The sequence below is a fragment of the Balaenoptera musculus genome, chromosome 20, assembly GCF_009873245.2.
Source record: "Balaenoptera musculus isolate JJ_BM4_2016_0621 chromosome 20, mBalMus1.pri.v3, whole genome shotgun sequence".
Classification (NCBI taxonomy): Eukaryota; Metazoa; Chordata; class Mammalia; order Artiodactyla; family Balaenopteridae; genus Balaenoptera; species Balaenoptera musculus.
The window spans coordinates 60125030-60138803 of NC_045804.1; the positions used below are offsets into that span (position 1 = coordinate 60125030).

The 13774-nt window shown below is 41.3% G+C and overlaps 1 protein-coding gene across 1 annotated transcript in view; it reads right to left on the minus strand.

Moving 5' to 3' along the window:
• Positions 1–1953: 1953 nt before the first annotated feature.
• Positions 1954–13774, minus strand: part of LEO1 (LEO1 homolog, Paf1/RNA polymerase II complex component) — a 45768-nt gene continuing 33947 nt past the window's right edge. Inside the window, exons 10-12 of the mRNA XM_036838074.1 lie at positions 12670–12856; positions 9597–9694; positions 1954–2194 (exon numbers count right to left, since the gene is read on the minus strand). Coding sequence (XP_036693969.1) covers positions 2090–2194; positions 9597–9694; positions 12670–12856 — 390 coding nt within the window. The 3' untranslated portion in view covers positions 1954–2089. The remainder of the gene's footprint in view (positions 2195–9596; positions 9695–12669; positions 12857–13774) is intronic.

Consider the following 13774-nt stretch of genomic DNA (forward strand, 5'->3'; position numbering starts at 1 on the left):
CAACTTCAGAGAGCAACTTCCACCCCTAGAGATGAGGGAACAAAGGGGAAAGTTAAAATTATTATTAAACTTACAAACTTACAGACAGGGCCCCTCGGAGCTGAAACTCATACCTGAGGAAGAGAAGCGTCCAGCTGGTACTGACATCTCTTGGGAGTACAATGAAGCTGTCTCTTCAAGTCTTGGTAAAACTGCAAACCGGAATGAGCTGCTGTGGGAAGAGACTACTGCTGCTGCTGCGCCCCCTTAGAAAGACTGCAGGTCAACAGGAAGCCCCCAGAAAAGTTCCATAAACAAACAGGAAGGAGCAATCTTTTCTTTGTTATCCAGACTCCCGGTTTTCTCTGGCGCCCCCTAACAGGGGGCAGCTGGCAAAGCTGAAATGTGCTTGCAGAGCCTTGGCCCTGCATAGCCAAGCTCTGTAGAGAAGGGCAGGTTTGGAGAAAACAGACAAGAGCTCAATCACTGTCACATATGTGTCTGCTAGTGAAAAAACAAAAACAATGTTGCCTTGGAAAGGAAAGAGTCAAAATGAAGGCTCTCAAGAGCCAGGCATCGGAGTTTCAACTTGATTAACCAAGAAATAGCAAGGGACTGAAGGTTTCTGAGTTTAGGAGAGTGACACAGTGGTGAGTTAGGACCTTATTCTCTTTCAGTGTCACTCCTCTATAACCAGGCGTCAGGGTAAGCCTCCCACAAGCCACCACTCCTAGATTGTATTTACAGCCCTAGTCCGTTCACAAGGGAAAGATCAGTCTGTGTAGAAGAGCACCGCAGAAAAGACAAATACATATCTTAAATATGGATTTCAAACGTATCTGCTAATTCTTTGCCATTTCTACCATCGAGAGGAGTCAAATTTCCCTCCCTTTGAATATGAGCTCACATCAGTGACTCACTTCTATTGAACAGAATGTGGTGGATTTTGAAAAAAGGTAATACAGCTCTCTTGGGGTACTCACCGTTGGAACCCAGCCACCACGCTGTGAGAAAGCAGGGCCACAACTAGGATGCAACACGTGAGATACTCACTTTGGTGAAAAATATAAGCGGTGCCAGAAACTCAGTGATCAAGATAAATAATATTGCAATACATTTTAAACTCCATGCAAAAAACTCCCATAAACAAAACATCAAAATTTCAAATAGACGATCCATCCAGTTCTGTACTTGTGCCACTCTTCTCACTTGCCTTACCCTAATCCCAGCCCTGTTAGATCATCTTTATTTGAATTTTTGACATTTTGTTCATCATATTTTTACATGAATTTTATTTTTTTTAAATGTTGTATTACAGTGTTATTAAACTTGATTACTGTAGTGGGCTGAATAGGGACACTTCAAAATTCATATCTACCCAGAGCCTCAGAATGTGACTTTATTTGGCAATAGGATCTTTGCAGATGTAATTAGTTAGGGATGAGGTCACAATGGATTAGGGTTGACCCTAAACCCATTGATGGGTGTCCTGAAAGGAGAGTGGGATCTGGAGACACAGAGAGACACAGAGCAGACACACAGGGAAACAAGCCATGTGAGGACAGAGGCAGAGATTGGAGTTATGCTGCTACAAGCCAAGGATTACTGGGAGCCTCCAGAAGCTAGGACAATGCAGGGAAGGATTCTTCCCTTTAGAGGGAGCACGGCTCTGCCGACACCTTTATTTAGGATTTCTAGGCTTCAGAACTGTGAGAGAATGTGTTTCTGTGGTATTAAGTCACCCAGTTTGTGGTACTTTGCTACAGCAGACCTAGCAAACAAATACAATTACGGAGGCTTTTTTGTGCCCCTTTTAAAACTCTGCACCCCAGAAGAATGCCTCACTCGCTTCACCTGGCCCTTGCCAGGCTTCTCTGTGGGACCTGGGAGGAATTCACTAAAACCTAAGACTTAGTGTAAAGCATTAACAAAATCAGCCTGCTTTGGGAGGGGTCAATTTCTTGAACAGAGACCTGCTTTTTAAATTTTTTTATTACAATTAAAATTACTCAAAAGCAAATCAATTTATTTCGGTCAAAATAACTCATGTTTACATCATATTTATAAAACAAACTGTACAATAAAATACATAGTTTTCACATTTTCTACTTCAATCATCATCTTCTTCCTCTTCATCACTGATCACGTACTTCTTGTGCTTTTTATTTGCTTTATCATCATCTTCTGCTTTTCTCTTTCCAGAAGGCTCACCTTCCTAAACAGATAAAAATTTTAAAAATCTAAAAGTTCATAGAGAATATTTCTAGAAAGGTTTATCAAAAGTAGCTCTGAGCTGAATAACCCTCTGAAAACCCAAAAATAACATAACTTTTAATAAGAACATTTACCAGCTGAATAAAACCAGTGGTTAAGGTCATGGCCAGTTTCCAAATCTACAAGTACTAGAGGCATTCAAAATGACTACCGAGTAATAACAAAACTAACCCTAAAACCCAATTTCAGGCCCATGAGGGCGAGCTAAGCAACTGTGACCCAGTCTCACAGGGGGAAGAAGCTATTGTACATGGAGAAGAGCTGCAGGAAAGTGGAAATGGGCTTTGCCCTGGGAAGAGTTAGGGCTCTCCCAAAGAAGTCAGCCTATATAACCACTTGTTCTGCTGACTATTTTGACCATAATTAGGTATTTACTTAAACTTTTTTCTCCACATGCTGAGCATTTCACTTCTTCGTTATCTAAGAAGCATTCTAAAGACTGTCAATTTTTAAAAATAACCATTTCTTGTTTTGGATGTACTAAAAACTCACATAATAAAGATTTTTTTTTAATATTTGAAAAAAATTTTTGAAGAAATTAAACGCCTTCATACACAAGTTTCCACTGCTTAAAGTCATGTTGTATAATGTTCTAATCGAAACAAAAAATTCGGGAAGTTTTCTAAAAACACTTTTTACAGATAGAATTTGAACAGATCAACATTAAATAATATCAAAAATTGATTAAAATGAAATGATACTAAATATGATACTCCAGAATTGCCTTAACAAGACTCCTCACCAAAAACAAAACAGGGTGAACAAAGTTTAAAGGTTGAAGTTGGGGAAGGCCAAGCATCTTACTACCCTGTCCAGAGAATGCTTCTGGATGTAGCATACAAGCTGGCATAGCCACTTTTTCTGATGCCTGGCCCTCTGAGGAGCAAAATATAAATACTATCTCACACTCGTTTCCTGCCTTATTATCCCGAATGCATCCCACAGACCTGAAGTCATAGGAGAATTCAAAGGGGTAAGTTATGGATCCACAGGAAGAGGTCCAGAAGTCCTCCTGCACGTACTTCCCAGCTGGCAGCGATAAAGTTACCCCAACAGCAAGCCTGGAGGATGGATCCTGCCCCCAGGCTGTGACAAGTCTCCTTTCTACTTCCCAGCCTTGAGCAAACCTAGACACTTGTCTCCCAACCCCACACTGGCAAAGGCAAGAAGCACATTCACTACTACCACCACTTTTCATTTATTTTCAGCTGATGAATCTTATCTTAAACTCTTTACATGCCAGCCTGGTTTGCGGCAACCTTCCCCAAGTAAACTTCAGTGTGTATGGTCTCTTCAGCTCTAAAATTCTTTAATGGGTTTAAATTTGAGTGAATAAAAGAATAACTGGCATGGTACGTCTAAAAGGTGGTAGAGCCTGTCCTAAAGGATCCTAGACAGGGCCAAGCAGCTGGGAAGTCAGGAGCCAGGTCAAAGCTCTCCCAAAGAAGTCTAATCGGCACCGGTTCTAATCCACTGTCTCGGGTAAGACGCTCTGGAATTCTGCTTTGAAAATCCTTCCAAGACCGACTTCCCCGGCGGCTACAGACAAGCACAGTAAAGCCCAGCAAAGGCATGCAGGCCTGCTATTCCCAGGACTTAGAAAGTTGAGTGGCAACCTTCAGGAGACCTCATTTTGTGAAACCAGGTGTGTGGGATTCTCCCTTACTGAACTTGGCTGGAATAAATCCCTGTGCCATGTAAATGCAACAAATGACAAAAATACTCATATTAGATGAACACAAAGCTTCCTAATACAGCCATGAATGCAGGTCCCTAAAGACACAGGAACAGGCAGCCCACAGTTATGGAGGAGTTGTCTTCCAACAATTTTACTTTTTAGACTGATTGTAAAATTCACATTATAAACCAACTCTCACAGTTTATTTAACCCAAAATATACCTAAGAATATATACAAATAAGGGTGTCTTAAAGTATAAGTGACCAACACCAAGAGTGTCAAGGCTTCCAGGGAAACACATTCAGAATCCCAACCACACTGGAGGGGAAGCTGGGACTACCCTGGTTCCAAGTTGCTGATGGCTCCATAAACAGAGGGGCCTCTAACAGGTAAGGCAGGGCAGACAAGGGGGGAATGGAGGCTCCACGAGGCAGAGCTGGGGGAGGAAAGAGAGACATGGAGAGGAACCAGACCACCAGCACCACATTCTAGGCAGTCCTTGGCAGGTCGTCTCTTTCATCCAAGAAAGCTGAGGCCTGGCAGTGATGCCCTTCCTTCCCATTGTCTGCATGTTCCTTTCCACGGGAGTCTTTCCCTGTTCCACAGTTTCCCCTACTACCCATCTTTCCACTTTTGTTGTAATTTAGGTTTTCTAAAGTCTTCACTGCTTACAAAAATAAGGGAGGATAAAAAGTTCTGTTTCTCTCCTTTTTTGTAACTTAGACCCTGTTGGGGAAGGGAAGCTAGCATTCACCCACTTTCATATCTGTTATTTACTATAATACAACTTTACAAGGCAGCGAGCATAAATCCCACAGAACAGATGAGGAAACAGACTTGGAAATGTGAGATGACTTGCTCAAGGCCATACAAGTAGTATAAAATAGCCCAAGATTCAGTAATCCAGTTCATTCTAATCCAGACCAATGCCCTTTCCCCATATCAAGGAATGCTCTGGTGACAACGGTGGTTCTCTGGGGTGGGGACTTAGGGTCTGAAAACTCGCTTTATCTCAGAGGAATAACTAGGCTCATGGCGTGTGGGTAGGGTTTAGTGTGCAAATAAGGAGAGGGACCTAGAGCAGGTCTGACCCCTTTCCTCCTCTCTCCCATTGTGACCCATGCCAGGACTTGAACTGGGGCAATAAGGGGAGGCAGAGGCAGGGATTGGGAGGTCCAGGCAGAAGTAAAGCCTCTGTTGTCAGGAAAGGGGAAGGGAGGGGTACAGAAAGACTTAACAGCGAGTATTTGGGTGTGGAAGGTAGAGGGTAGCTCCTATAACAGAGAGCTAGGAGGCATTCGCAAGAGACTTTTTTTTTTTTTTTTTTTAAGAGACATTTTTTAAGTCAGAGAGTTACAGGTTTGCAATTGCCCAGACTAGAAGAAGACTATTTGATGGATCACATTTAGAAATCTCGTTTCTGAGAATACTAGAAATAAACAGAAGTCCCATGGCACTTTTCAATTTTTATTCACAGTTTCTGCTTGCCAAAAAATAAAACGGCATCTGCTTAGATGAGGATTCCTGTTTGCCAACAGTTCAACACACTATAAATGTATGATTAAGATGTTTCCTATCTAATTTAAAACAAGTATGTTGCAGAATAATTTAACAATTTTTGTCTAGCTATCTTCCATAGCATGCCACTTTCAAGAAAGACTGGGAAATATTAAATGTTGTAATTAACAATAACGCAAGAACAAAATTCTGTTTCACATGAGAAAAGAGCTCACAGGAGCTCACAGTTCACAGGCTAAAATGATCAAAATACATTAAAATCATGAATAACAGAAACACAACAATGTTCCCACAATATGGCAGAACAATCCTTTGAATAACCCTCCCATTGAAAATTACGATGATGAAAAACTATAAACAAACCAAAGTGATGGCAAGAAAATAACGTGTAATCAGAGACCAAAAATTAAGCAAAAGCAAGAACCCACAGAGAAAAGCACAGCACAAAAGCAGGCTTTCTCCTTGAAGACATTTACCAAACTGTGTGAACATGAGCTTTGGTTTTATGCCTTGCAGGGTGCTGAGGACAGGAGACAAAGGCCAAGTGGAGCAGATTAATAGCAGACTCCAAAGGACTGTATCTTTAGTGTTCGGGTGAACTAGAAATAAACCCAGGCCGATTTCTCTGAGGCAGGGGTCAGCAAACCTTTTTGGTAAAGGGCCTGAGAATAAATGTCTTAGGCTTTACAAGACATATGTATGGTTTCTGTTGCAACTAATCAACTCTGTCACTATAGAAGGAAAACATCCACAGACAAATACATAAACGAATAACCATGGGTGGATTCCTAAAAAACTTTATTTGAAAAAACAGGTGGCAGGCCAGATTAGGTCAGTGGGATGTAATTTGCCAACCCCTGTTCTAAATGCCTGCAAGGATAATTTCTAATCTCTAACATTAGAACTAATTAACAGGGGATTAAAACAAAAAATTAAAAATTTCTAGGAAAATTCATAACCACAAGTCAGAACCCATCCTTCCAGTAAAACTAAGAAAACCTTATTCCAAGAATATAATTTAAAGTGGTCCCAAGGTACCTGGCAGAAGCAAATATATACCATCTTTGGAGGAATCCATCAATCTAGGCCACAAAAATTCCCATTGATCTGAGCTAAGTAAATCAATCATTTAATTGCAGAACACATGGAGAAATAAGTCATCATGAAAAAGAGCCAGCAGAAGTAATTGGCAGTAAAATCACACATGTAAAGATTTTAGACATTGGAATTATCAGACATAAAAGACCATACATGTAGGTTTAAAATATTTAAAGACATTAAAAGGAGAAACTGAAAAATATAATTTAGGAGCAAAATTTTTAAAAATGACCAATTAGAAAAAGAAATTAAACCTCTAGAGATAAAAAACTGAAACAAAGTAAAAATTCAATGCAAGAGATTAACAATGTATTAGACAGCTAAAGAAAGAACCACTGAACTAGAAGGCTCTGAAGAACTGTCCTAGAATGTAGAGAGATAAAGACATGGAAAATATGAAAGACAGACTGAGGATTTGTCATGGAGGATAAAGTAAGAAGGAATAACATGCATCTAATCAGAGTTTCATGAAGAAAGGAGAGACAGAATGGTACAGAAGTAATATCTGAAGAATTAATGGCTGAGAAATTTTCAGAATTGATGAAAGATACCAATCTACAGATTCAGAAAATCTAACAAATCCCAATAAGGAAAATAAAAAGGAATACAAAGTAAGATACCATAGCAAAATTCAAGAACAGCAAAGATAACAATAATCTAAAAAGACTTAAATAGGGACTTCCCTGGTGGTGCAGTGGTTAAGAATCTGCCTGCCAATGCAGGGGACACAGGTTCGAGCCCTGGCCCGGGAAGATCCCACATGCTGCGGAGCAACTAAGCCCTTGTGCCACAACTACTGAGCCTGTGCTCTAAAGCCCATGAGCCACAACTACTGAAGCCAGCACACCTAGAGCCCGTGCTCCGCAACAAGAGAAGCCACCACAATAAGCCCACGCACCACAACGAAGAAAAGACCCTGCTCGCCGGAACTAGAGAAAGTCCGTGCACAGCAACAAAGACCCAACACAGCCAAAAATAAATAAATTAATTAATTTAAAAAATAAATAAATAAAAAGACAAATAAAATAAGTAGGCCATGGGGATGTGATGTACAGCATAGTGACTACAGTTAATAATACTGTATTGTGGGCTTCCCTGGTGGCACAGTGGTTAAGAATCCGCCTGCCAATGCAGGGGACACAGGTTCGAGCCCTGGTCCGGGAAGATCCCACATGCCACAGAGCAACTAAGCCCATGCGCCACAACTACTGAGCCTGCGCTCTAGAGCCTGCAAGCCACAACTACTGAGCCCGCGTGCCACAACTACTGAAGCCTGCCTGCCTAGAGGCTGTGCTCCGCAACAAGAGAAGCCACTGCAATGAGAAGCCCACGCACCGCAACAAAAAGTAGCCCCCGCTCGCCACAACTAGAGAAAGCCCACGTGCAGCAACAAAGACCCAACGCAGCCAAAAATAATAAATAAATAAATAAATACTGTATTGTACAATTTAAAGTTGTTAAGAGCATAGATCTTAAAAGTTCTAATCACAAGAAAAAAACATATAACCATAACTAAACATATAACTATTGTGGTGTGATCATTTTGCAATATATACATATATCGATCAAATCTTTATGTTGTATACCTGAAACTAATATAATGTTATATAATGTTACATGTCAATTATATTCTGAAAAAAGACTTAACATTTCTCAGCACCTGTACTCTTATAATTTGAAGAGGATACTGTCAAAAACGTAAGTTAAAATTCCTTTGAAAATTTATTATTTCAATAGTAGATGGAAATTTATTTTCTTGAATTACTCAATACTATTTCAAATATGAGTTCATCTAAATAAAAAGAACACAGATTTTTCTACCATAAGAATTATTTCTGTAATTTAAAAAATATATTGACCGGGATGCCTGACAAATGGACCCCGGGTCGAGAGCAGAGGCCGAATCACAGGCCATGAGAACTCCAAGCAGAAAGCGAGCCGGCGGCCTGGGAGCATGATCTCTTCTGCCAACTGCTCCTTCATAGTATAATTTTAAAACACAGTTACAGGGACTTCCCTGGTGGCACGGTGGTTAAGACTCTGCGCTCCCAACACAGGGGGCCCGGGTTCGATCCCTGGTCAGGGATTCCACATGCATGCCACAACTAAGAGTTCGCATGCTGCAACTAAGGAGCCCACGTGCCACAACCAAGGAGCCCGTGAGCCGCAACTAAGGAGCCCACGAGCCGCAACTAAGGAGCCCACATGCCACAACTAAGGAGCCCGCCTGCTGCAACTAAGACCCGGCGCAACCAAGTAAATAAATAAATAAATATACTAAAAAAAAAAAAAAAAAAAAAAAAAAACCACAGTTACAGAGCTTCAAAAATATTGATCCTAAAAATGTTTTAATCTCTAAAAGCAGAAATTATGTCACTTTCTCATGTTAATAACTTCTAATACTGTATTATTTTTTATTTTTCTTTAACATCTTTATTGGAGTATAATTGCTTTACAATGGTATGTTAGTTTCTGCTGTATAACAAAGTGAATCAGCTATACATATACATATATCCCCTATCTACTCCCTCTTGCATCTCCCTCCCACCCTCCCTATCTAATGCTATTTTAAATAATGCGTTAATTCAAAATGTATCTGCTTTTTAAAAAGCATAAAACAAAGAAAAAAACAAAATATATATATATATATATATATAGAAAATAAACAAAAAGAGAAAAAGAAAGCTGAGATACATGCTCTGATCTACCCACATTAATGATTTCTAGTTCTCTAGTCGAGCCTTGGTATCTCAGGGCCATGTGTCTTCTCCCAGGCCTTTCCATCTACCTGGCATGCCCACCCTGGCTGGTTTGCCCTGCACACTTAGCATTCTTCCTTCAACACCCAACGAGAGGTCTCCTTCTCTGAGCAGAGGTATCAGACCCTCCTCTGGGCCACCCCTAGTCCTGTTACTGCATTTATCTCTCTGAACTTCAGTGAAGTGTGTAGACATCTATCTGTGCTCCTGGGCTGTGAGCTCCTCTTCATTCCAGGAGTTGACTTGTAGGTACAGGGTAAACCTCTAGAATTGAATAAATTTGGTTTACCTCATCACTGGTGAGTTTCTTTGCTTTGAGTAATCTTTGAGCCTTATCTTCTTCTGATCCCTCATCACTGTCTGATGAATAGATCCTGGCTCGTTCCTCTGAAAGCAAAGGAAGAAGATTTGTGAGTGACTTTCAAAGACAATGATCCATTCATTCCCGGATTTTTCTTCTGATGAATATCTTTAGTTCCGTTGTACATTTTTTCCAGAGGAAACAAATAATTAAAATTTTTTAAAACTTAAAGGTAAATGTGGGCTTCCCTGGTGGTGCAGTGGTTAGGAATCTGCCTGCCGGTGCAGGGGACGTGGGTTTGAGCCCTGGTCCGGGAAGATCCCACATGCTGCGGAGCAACGGAGCCCGTGCACCACAACTACTGAGCCTGCGCTCTAGAGCCGAGAGCCACAACTACTGAGCCTGTGTGCCACAACTACTGAAGCCCACACGCCTAGAGCCCGTGCTCCGCAACAAGAGAGGCCACACCAATGAGAAGCCCGGGCACCGCAACAAAGAGTAGCCCCTGCTCGCCACAACTAGAGAAAGCCCACGCACAGCAAGACCTGATGCAGCCAAAGATAAATAAATAAAAATAAATTTATTTTTAAAAAAAGGTAAATGTAAGTTTAGATATGTTGAAATGAAGCACTTACCCTCTCAAGTACAAGAATGGTTTATCTGACCACTTTTTTTTTTTGGTATCTGACCACTTTTAAATATTAAAAAGGCCTGTGCAAGCTGATTAAAGAGACAGACACCACTATTTCCAAATAAGTTTTTAAAGTCTGAGTCATTCTTTTATCAGGGTAACAGTTAATTCCAAAATACGTTTTAAAGATAAAAGCAAGAGGTGGTTTCCTGGTCCTGTAAAGACGGTTTGTTGCCAAGTGGACATTTCAAAGGGAGATGGAGATGAATAACAGCCTGTGCTGATGCCCCAGCCCAGGTGAAGCGCAGGTAGAATAGGAACAGCTGATGTTAGACCAACCCCCTCACCTCAGAACCCAGTGCTCTCTCCTTCTCCCCACTCCCTGCCTATCTGACTATTGGACAGAACTGATCGCTAATGAACTTCTCCATTAGGTTTTTAATCACTGGGAAACTGAATATTATATAACTCTTCCCTAAAAAATCCTCAATTTTTTGGTTTTTATTTAGTGTATATGTGATGTATTTCCACAGTTAATCTTTTCTGTGGGAAATCTGCACTAACAAAAAAATAAAAATAAAAGGTCTCTGTACTATAGTCCCAAAATAAATAAAATGCAGTTGCTGTGAAAAAGGAGAAGGGAGTTTCACAGGATGGTCAGAGAAAGGGAAAATTGGGTGTTCTTATAATTTATCATTCTAACAGGGCAAAACCAGGAACATGGTCACCCAAGGTATACCTTACATTGTACAGTGATTCCCAAATCTCTATCAAAGCTAACCTGGGGGGGATTAGATCCTCATTTTACAGATGGGGAACTCGGTATTCAGAGATATGGAGTCACTTGCCCGAAGCTGATGAGTGGTAAGAACAATGACAATAGTTTTGGGTAACATTTATTTAGTACTTGTTATATGCCAAGGGCTGGATAAAGTACTTTATATGTATTATGTCAGTCGATTCTCAAAACAACCTCATCGTGGTATAAATACTATTACCAATAGGTTGTTCTTTTCTTGATAAGGGTAACAGAAAAGAGGTACTGTAACTTTCCAAAAGTCACCCAACTAAAAAGTGAGAGAGTTGGGAATTCCCTGGTGGTCCAGTGGTTAGGACTCCGTGTTTTCACTGCTGAGGGAGTGGGTTTGATCCCTGGTTGGGGAACTAAGATCCCGCAGGTCGTGTAGTGCGGCCAAAAACAAAACAAAACAAAAAGTGGCAGAGCTCAGTCCAGTCCAGGTCTTCCATCTTCAGGTTCAGTTTGCTTTTTTAAGTATGACATCTTGCTGCAGGCTGTGGGGAAACTTCTGGAGACTGACACCTCAGAAGCCAGATTGCCTTGGTTCAAGAACTGTCCACGTACCAACTATGTGTCTTTGGGCAAGCCACTCAACCTCTCAAAGTCTCCAATTCCTCAGTAAGAACAAGACAAAAATGGACCTTGAAGCATTATGCTAAGTGAAATAAGTCACACAGAGAAAGACGAATACTGCTTGATCTCACTTGTATGTGGGATGTAAAAAAAAGGAAAACAAAAAACCAAGCTCATAGATACAGAGAACAGATTAGTAGTTGCCTGAGGTGTGGTGTGGAGGGTGGAGGAAAGGGTGAAGGGAGTCAAACGGTACGAGTTCCAGTTAGAAGATAAATCAGTCACGGGCATGTAATGTACGGCGTGGTGACTAAAGTTAATAACACTGTACTGCATATTTAAAAGTTGCTGAGAGAGCAGACCTTAGAAGTTCCCATCACAAGAAAAAAAATTCCGTAACTATCTCTGGTGGCAGAAGTTAACTAGACTTATTATGGTGATCATTTCACAATATATACAAATACCGAATCATTAGGTTGTACACCTGAAACTAATATAATTAGTTTAGTAATCAATTTTTTAAAAAAAGAACAAGACAATAGTAGTAATTGGGTCTTAACATTGTTATGAGGATCCAATAGGATGCATGTTTGAGTATTTGCCTGGGATTCAGTATGTGCTGAATAAATGTTAACCATTATAAATTATTGGTACTTGTGAAAGAAGGGAATATGCAATGGAGAACTTTGAAAGAGAACACATGTATTTGCTGAAAAACTGAACTTCCTGATTCTTAAAAACTGAACTTCTTGATTCTTAACTAGTAATTTAAAAAGTTGAGAGAAGTTCCAAATATAATCAGCAGACTTTCAAATCAGAAAGCAGAAGCTCAAGGGATGAGTCTGAAAGCAAGAGCACAGGCAGCTTCTACCCTTCCAGGCTGACCTGAAAGGATTCCACAATGACTCTTCAGCTCTTTAGACCTCAAAATGTCTCACTCATTAACACTGGTTCCTTAAAAATAAAATGTCCAGTGACTGAGCATTCAGAGTATGCTCAATGCAAAGATAAATTCCTGGACCCTGACATGATGACATTTAATTTCTGCCCAAACTCACCTCGAATGCCTCCTTTGTATCGGTTTTTAATGGCAGCCAAGCTGATGGACTCCTCACCTTCCTCCTCCTCATCATATCGATCAGGTTCTAGGTAGCTAGCACTCAGCCCCCGCTGGTGCTGTTTCTCTCTCATGCGGCGCTGCTGAGATTCCCTACGAATAGAAGCCCTCAAACGTTCTTCTTCTTTCTGTAAAGAAGCAAATAAATTACTGAACTTTAAAACAAAAAATGAACTCACTTAGTGCCCCCTTGAAACTACTTTACTGTAAAGAACAGGTAAATGCCTCGCCCAGGACAACACCAGTTCCTGTGTCCTCAGGGTACAGTTCTCTCCATTTTACACCTCTGTTACCACACATGGTCATCATCTTGTTCAGTTCGAAGGCGTGAAGACAACACAGGGTGAAGAGGCAAAGGTTCCCTCCCTCACACCAACCGCCCCATCAGAACTGGCACCGGCACAGCCTAGGGAGCTGCAGCGTCCCCTGTGCTGCCAGGCAGAGCCCAGAGTGCGGCGACCAGCCTGAGGAACCTCGTTCATGTCCAGTGGATGCCTGAGGGAGGTGGGTTCTCTTCACCCCTGAGACAGACACCTGACTTGCCCAGGCTCCACCAAACTACCGTGGTGCCCAGATATTCCAGTCTGGGGCCCTCAACCCAGAGAGCTCCCCACAGCTCCTGATGGCAGGATGGGGAGGTTCTGGTGGGGAGGGTCCCTGAGCCCCAAAGCAGAGCCTTCATTCCCTTCCATCTGCCTGGCTTCTACACATTGGGGTTCACTAGGCAGGGCCAGGGTATGAGAAATCAGGGATATTCTGGCGTTTCTTTGATTCCTCATTTAATTGCTTTATTACTGCATACAACTCTAATTCTGTTGCTGGACACTGTTTCATTAAATAGTATGTGGTTGTGCTGAGTATAGAGTAAAAATCACTGTCAGTAGAATAGGGATTAAGAACAAACTAGCTGATTCCTTGTGCGTTTCCATGTAAGCTGGGGATGTGAGGGAGGGCTTGGGGCATCTCTCAGTGTGGTCCTGGAGTCTTCAAGTCCCTCCAGCTCCCCTACCTTCAGGAGAAAAGGGGGGAAACTTCTTGTCTATTTA